Below are 8,000 nucleotides of genomic sequence, written 5' to 3' on the forward strand. Positions count from 1 at the left end.
TTTCCCTTAACACTAGATCCGTTTGTAATGCATTTAAAACAACGTCGACTATTGATGACGTCATTTAAGCGACGGTGTTTTGTTGCAACTGTCGGAGTTTAGGTGAGTAATTTGAGAAACTTGCTCTCAGCAGTAGATTATAAAGTTTTTCTTAATGCAAATTATTGTAGCAATTTCTTGTTGTCCATTAATGTCTCTCGATAATGAGTTTGTGTTTACGAGTTTGAGTGATAAACGGGTTAGCTCACAGGCTAGCAGCAGACAGAGAGAACAATTTTAATACAGTATTATTATTAATATCATTATTCACACACTGTGTTTCAGGGGTTTCATCATGGTAGCATTTCCGAGCGTACTGACGGAGGAGGAGGAGGCTCTGCAGAAGAAATACGCTAAACTGAAGAAGAAGGTAATAAAATAAAAATATAGCTTTTAGTCTTCATATGATTGATGCGTTTAAAAGAGTAAAATTTAAAAATAAAAATACACATGGTGTCATTTTTAGGTTTTCATTGCCATTTATATCACTCTCTGGCTTCATATCACAAAGCTGTATTTTTGTTGTTGAGTGTTGACCTTGTGTAAGCTAATTATAATTTTATTTCAGAAAAAGGCACTGCTGGCCTTAAAGAAACAGAGTTCAACAAGTCAGACCAACCAGAGTGGTTTGAAAAGGAGTGAGTGTATCACATGTTATTTCACTATTCCACTCGCATTTTAATACACTGAGTCACACAGCTCAATGTAAAGCTCTATGTTTGTTTGATTACCTGTATTTTATGCTCAGTTTATTGTGCCATCAGACAAACATTTACTGTCTGGTGGTATATACAGTAACGGCTATTATTTACTGTTCATTTCTTCCTTTGTCACAAAGCTCTGTCAGATCAGCCTGTCGTCGACACGGCAACGGCAACAGAACAAGCCAAGATGCTTATCAAGTCCGGAGCTATTAGCGCCATCAAATCTGAGAACAAAAACTCGGGATTTAAACGCTCCCGAATGCTCGAAATCAAACTAAAGGTGAGGTATCGCTAATAAACCTAACTTGCATGAATCTGAACTCCTGCCCTTTTTACAAGTACGTTTAACTATTACAGAGGTGAATTATTTTTCATACCACTATCATGTTGCACTTGGAAGATTTGACTTCCAGACAACCTAATGTTTACAAAAATCATCAGCTTTTATCTATATATCCTGTTTTACTTGCTATTATAGTCACACAATTACACTCACCCTCCCTCCCTCTGTCGATTAATATTATACTCGCGATATTACTGAAATCAATCAAATATTTGCTTATCAACTCCAGGAAATCAGACGCATGTTTTGAAGGAAACTGCCGAACTTCTGTAATATCATATACCTAACAGCTACTAATAATGGGCTATTTTGTAAAAGTCAAAAAAATGATATGAAAGGTCATTATTTCATCATTTATCTTATTCTGTCAGCCTTTATTATTTAAAATTACGGTTTTCTTAAATAATGTTCTTTATTTTGACTATTTTTATATATAGTCGACCTAAAACTCCTTTATAATGTTTTGGTTGGTTTTTATTAAGTGACTAAAGTCTGAAATAATATGTTAAGGTTTTATTTATTCAGACTTTGATGCTTTTCTTAGAAAATAACTTGTAAGGATACATAAAAACAAATTACTATATGCCTCTGAGGAAGACGGACAGTTGGCAGTGGAAACGTGTCAGGATGTTAAAGTAAATTTCCTGAAAAAAGTTATATTAAAAAAAAAAAAAAAAAAGAATATTTGAAACATAACATGTTGTTTCAAAAAAGAAGACAAAATGAACTTGCTGGAATTAATACATTGATTAAAGTCTGGTTTGTTATATTAATTTTATAGATAATTTCCTTCCAGTTCTTTTGTTGTTGTTTACTTGTAATTTATTTTTTTAATTTAAACATCCTTGCATTTTCAGACAGTTTAAAATGTCCCTCACATTGCTTTTAAAAAAATATATACATATATATTATTATTTTTTTTACAGGACCCTGAAAAAGGCCCGGCTCCTGCTTTCTTACCATTCCAGAGGAGCGTCTCTACAGATGAAGATCAGCTGGAGGTACATTGAATATTCACTGATTATTTCTCATGTATCAGCATTGTAGTATTTTGTCTTGCTTTATTGTTTTTAAATCAAGAGTTTTATTTTTTGTAACCTAAACTAGAGAGCAATAGTGGTTAAAGCAACTACAGCTAAACAACTAATGTAAAGCATTTTATATATTATACTTTCATATTTAAAAACCTGTTTTTCTTCTAGTCTGGAAAGAGAGCCCAGCGAAAATCTCTGTATGAGAGGTAACAATCCAAAACTTAATGATTATTAGTAAATAAACATTTAATGCAATCTTTGTTTCTCGCTGACATTAATATCATTTTTCTGTCTCCGTTCCACAGCTTCGTCAGTTCTAACGATCGATACCGGGATGAAGACGATGCGGGCGGCTTGACATCCAGTCGTGACGTGGACAGAGACCGAGAGCGTGACAGAGAGCCGGACAGAGAACGAGATCGGGAGCGTGACCGGGAGCGTGACCGGGATAGAGACCAGGACAGGGACAGGGAACGGGAACGGGAGAGAGACAGAGACCGGGGCAGGGACAGAGACAGAGAACGAGACAGAGAGCGGGACAGAGACAGGGAGAGAGACAGGAGCAGGGAGAGGGATCGAGAGCGTGACAGAGAAAGAGACGGACATTTTAGACGTGAGTGACTCTTTCTCCTATACATCTGTTTTCTTGCTGTGAGGATATTATGTACAGTAAGGGTGTAAGAAAAAAAACGATTCAGCGAAATATCGCAATATTTCACTGCACGATTATCGTATTGATCCAAAAAAATGGCCAAATTGATTTTTTTTAATCATGTTTTTTTAATGAAAAGAGCATTTAATTGCATTAAGGTGTCAGTGAACCACATCTTGTTAAACAACCTCACTCCTCAGTGCATTTTAGTTTTGGAAGTTGGTTGTACTTTATTATCATAAAACATACTGGGCACTTTTATAGATGTATGTGGTTACTTTTTTTTTTTTTAAGGACTTAAAATCAGAATTTGGTGTAGAAGCAAAAGTTGAAAAATGTAATTTGAAAGTTTTATAAACATACCACTTCTTTTTGATATTGCAATTTCAATTACAGTTAATTACATTTACTTGTTCTCGCAAGTTAAAAAAGAAAAATGAAAAAAAAATTGTATTCCGTACCATTTTGTACTTGTACATTTTGTAAAGGTGAAATTTGACATTTTTCATATTGAGATTAGTTTTGTAATGTTTGGTATCGGGATATATCGTATCGTGACATGCAAATCGTGGATCGTAACGTCAGATTGATGGCAATGCACACCCCTAATGTACAGTTCGTTACCCTAACCCCTAACTCTACCTAACCCTAACCCAAAAAATGCCAACATAGCTCCAAATGTGTCATAATTTAGCGAACGACACTTAATGACAGCCTTCATGACACCGTATTCATGCTAATGACAGGTGTCATATCATAATAATGACAGTGTTAATGTCAGCTTTATGTATAAAACTTCAAATAAAATGTGACCAAATTTTCGGAACCATTTTCTCTCTCAGGGTCTGACTCGTACCCGGAGCGCAGAGGCGTGCGAAAGGGCAACACTGTGTACGTGTACGGCTCAGGGTTGGCAGAGGATAGCCTGCGCTCAGCCTTCTCCCAACATGGCAACATCATTGACCTCTCCATGGACAACCCTCGCAAGTACGCCGTCACTTAATGAAGCTGTGTGTGTTTGCACCACATTAACACCTCATACAGTGTGACTGAATACAAACCTGCTTCTGTTTCCAGTTGTGCGTTTATCACTTTTGAAAAGATGGAGTCTGCAGACCAGGCTGTGGCTGAGGTGGGTACCGTCCTCAAACTATGTAGAGAAAAGTCTTCTGATAGAATAGTTTGACTATAAAATATACAATACAAAACCAACCGTCCTACGATCCTCAAATATTACTCACATTTTGCTGTTGGGGTCAATTTGACCCCGGGGTTATGATTTTTTGAAAATTGTTGTGTTTTGTGTCAGGCACTTTGTTTTTTTGTTGAAATATGCAGCAAAAAAAGAGTCAACTATAATTTTTTTGAATGATAAACATTGAATGGGGTCAAATTGACCCCGATGATAATAGGAAGGTTAAGCTTGTGAAGTCACAAAACGATTTGTACAATATGAATTAATTTCCAATGCATAGAATATACAACATAAAATCAACCCTCCTATTATTCTCAAATATTACTAACACATGTTGCCCTTGGGGTCAATCTGACCCCAGGAATATTTGCCTCCAGAAAAGGATTTTTAGAAAATTGTTGACCAAGTGTTTTGTGTCAGGCACTTGTTCATTTGTTTAATACATAAATAACCCCTTGATAATGAATCCATTACCTGTTCTCTAGCGCCACCATCAGGCCTAACTTTTTATTTGGAATAAATGTATCTTGGATGAAAACTATTCAAGATACATTTAAGGTCTCACAAAGTTTTACACAGCTGAAACAGCTGGGGGTCAAATTGACACCAATGCATGCAATATGCGTTCATCAGATTGGATGAAATATTGTCTTGATAATTTTATGCTTAATTAATTGTACTCATCAAATTAGGAAAAGTCATGAAATATGAATACATATTTTTTTTTTTTTATTATAAACATTGAATGGGGTCAAATTGACCCCAAGGATAATAGGAGGGTTAAGCTTGTGAAGTCCCAAAACTATTTGTGACTTTGTTTCCTTCTCATAAAATATACAATATAAAATCAACCCTCTTATTATTCTCAAATATTACTAACACATGTTGCCCCTGGGGTCATTCTGACCCCAGGTATATGTGCCTCCTGAAAATTATTTTCAGAATATTCTTCATTTCCAGCTCATAGAATACCTATAGTTTATCATAAACACTTTCACAAACTGTGTCACTCATTTGTAATCGATATTTTTAATAAAGCTGTGTAACGTCTGCTCCTCAAGCTGAACGGAAGCACCGTGGGAGATGTTCACATTAAAGTCAGCATTGCCAGGAAGCAGCCCATGCTGGACGCCGCCACCGGCAAATCTGTGTGGGCGTCGCTGGGTAAACGCGGCACTCTCATCATCGTCTACACCATGTGTCAAACTCATGGCCGGGGGCCAAATCCAACCCTTTGCATTCAATCCGGGCCGCAGGAGAAATTAAAAATGACAGAGAAAATATGAATCATTGTGTAAATGAAACTCAACAATATTTGCAGGGGCTCAGTTTTTCCGGTGCTTATATAGAATGATTGCAGTCATTTTTAATGTTAAACTATTTAAAAAAAGAAAAACCCTTACAAAATCTTTAAATTTTCCTCAAACTTTTACATATTTCCCTTAATAAAAATGGTTAGAAAAGTGAGGATCCTGATATTTGAGCACTACTTGCTTGGATATTGTAAGTTTATTACATATTTTGTATTTTATGTATACGTATAAGTGTAAACTAGGGCACAATAATGTTGAAATTACTTGTTTCCCTGCATAAAATCTGTGGCCCACTGGAAATCAAACTGCTCCGTATTTGGCCCCTGAACTAAAGTGAGTTTGACACACCTGGTCTACACAGTACGCGCACACACACACGCCCGTGAGTGCATGTGTGTCAGTGCAATGACCACTTCTCTCATCCACAGCTGTGCAGAACAGCAGCAAAGGCTCCTATCGTGAGAAGAGGAACCAAGTGGTTTACAACGAAGACTTCCTGTGAGGAATTATTGTCTGCCTGTGGAAACCTTTGCAAATGTGATGCATTCATGTGTAAGAATTCCATGGAGACATTCAAGTTAGAATTAAAAACATGAAATGAGAAGAAGTAATGCAATTAAGACAAATGTTAGCTGTTTTTTGTATTTAATTTTATTATCCTTACTATGTACTTCAAATAAATAAAAACAATAAACTGACCTGAGGTCACCTTAGATCTGAAAATAAAATAAAAAAATCAGCCTTCAAAAGTGATATGTAGTTTAAAATAAGACGCTTATTTCCACTTTGTTTCCATTCCTTTATTTTGCTCAGTTTTCACGTAAACTACATTTATGGATACTGAAGTTCTAGATAAGTTTTTCTTTTTTTACATGTTAAAACCAGAAAAGATATGTTAGCTTTGGTTTTAGCGTCCATGTATAGTTTTTGGCGATGGTCAGTTTTAATAAACAAAACCATTATTAACTAGTATTTGCTTCTGTTGTGACAGTTTTTCTTTTTTTTTTTAAAGGACGGGTTTTTTTTATTTTGGCAGTCAAGATTTCAAAGACATTTTAGTCATTTTGAGCACTTTATACATTAAAATATTAGTGTCTTCATAAAGTAGATTTATAGTTTTGAATCAGCAGATGGTTTAATGCCCTGATAAACCTGTCCAACACTTATTACATGAATCTGAACATGACCGACCGTGTATTGTAACGCCTTTCAGCCACTAAAAGACAAAACGTTACTCTAGAATAGGGTTGGGGTCAATTATAATTGTAATTGCGTTAATTAATGATTAATTACCATACAATATAATCGTAATTAACGTCAGATAATTGACTCTGTAATTGTAATTGCCATGAAAACTCATTAAATATTGTCAATTATAATTTAATGCAAAACTGGGGAACCATGTCACACTTCTACACATGTAGTTCATTATTAAAATGTTTCATATCAAGCTTTCCCACATTTTACCATTAAAAAAAAAATATTAAAACCAACATTTTCATTGATGTGGAAGCCTAACAAGGTAACCAATAGATAGGATATAAAATAGATGATAGGTATTTGTTTTTAGTGTATTTTACAGCTGATTTAGGACCTGTTATAAGAGATGCTAACAGAAAGCTAACACAAGAGGAAGGTTAACTTTTGAGGTTATTTATTTCAGGCTCAGTACTTTTGATTAATTGTAAATTAACTTTAATAATTGACAACGCAATTGTAATTGACTGAGGATAAAAGAAAAAAATTGTAATTGGAAAAAATGCTGGTAACTAATCATAATTTAATTGTAATTGACCCCAACCCTGCTCTGGAATCACAGTTCCTCTTGTCAAAAGGAAAAACAATGACAAATATTCATCAGCCATCCTGTTAGTTACATTTTCAATGCAGTATAAAGGCCACACATTATATAAAAAAAAGGAGCTGCTTTCTCTTTCCATTAAAATCAACATCTCCCATCTGTTCATGCTGGGGTCATAACACACAATTGTGCAAGAAGCTGGATTCACTTTGATTATCTTCCAGTAAGTAGTTGAAGGGGAAAAACTGCAGTTGTTTAATAGCAGCCTATTGGATACACTGGATCTGATCATCCGCTGTCCCTAGCCAGGGACCATAACCATAGTAACCATAGTTTAACTACATATATGTATCAGTAACCATAGTAAGCTGCCGTCATCTGAGCTGCTTCTTTTAGACCTTTGACTGTCTGCGTAAAGCACATTCACTGGTTTTAGGCTTTTATACAGTGTGCACGTTGAAATTTCAAGTTCACCACTGAACAGGATTAAGAACATTTTATTTCTGCATTTATTTCCCCATATTTCATTAACTGAGTGGTGCAGTGTGAACAAACCACTCAGTTAAGCCAATGACATTAAACATTGTTTGTAAACTGCCTAATATATTAGAGCCACCCGAGTTAATGAGAAGTTCAACATAGAGCAGGGCAATATATCGAGTTTTCTATTTTGGTGATATAGAAAATTACAATATTGCCTCGATCAATACATATATATTTTTAATGGCTAATTTTGTGTCAAAACACTCATTTTAGGAGTTGCTGCTTTTTCTACTTCTCAGAAAAGCACAGTTAGATTTCTAAGTGCTCCTTAACCCAGACTTTCCTCTCAACAAGCCACACTACAGAACTCACTCACACGTGCTGTCCCTTAAAGAAAATACATATTGTACAGCTGTGTGGCATTTTGCATCAGAAA

General features: G+C 35.4%; 1 protein-coding gene across 1 annotated transcript; it reads left to right on the top strand.

The window, feature by feature from the left end:
- Positions 1-45: 45 nt before the first annotated feature.
- On the top strand, positions 46-5,976 carry nelfe (negative elongation factor complex member E). The gene is made up of 11 exons (XM_028461111.1): positions 46-102; positions 325-409; positions 608-677; positions 878-1,023; positions 2,013-2,087; positions 2,289-2,326; positions 2,426-2,733; positions 3,615-3,759; positions 3,850-3,904; positions 5,029-5,131; positions 5,709-5,976. Exons 2-11 carry the CDS (start codon positions 335-337, stop codon positions 5,780-5,782), a joined length of 1,089 nt encoding a protein of 362 aa, XP_028316912.1. The 5' UTR covers positions 46-102; positions 325-334; the 3' UTR covers positions 5,783-5,976.
- The last annotated feature ends 2,024 nt before the right edge of the window (positions 5,977-8,000 follow it).

This window comes from Gouania willdenowi, chromosome 11, assembly GCF_900634775.1.
Source record: "Gouania willdenowi chromosome 11, fGouWil2.1, whole genome shotgun sequence".
NCBI lineage: Eukaryota > Metazoa > Chordata > Actinopteri > Blenniiformes > Gobiesocidae > Gouania > Gouania willdenowi.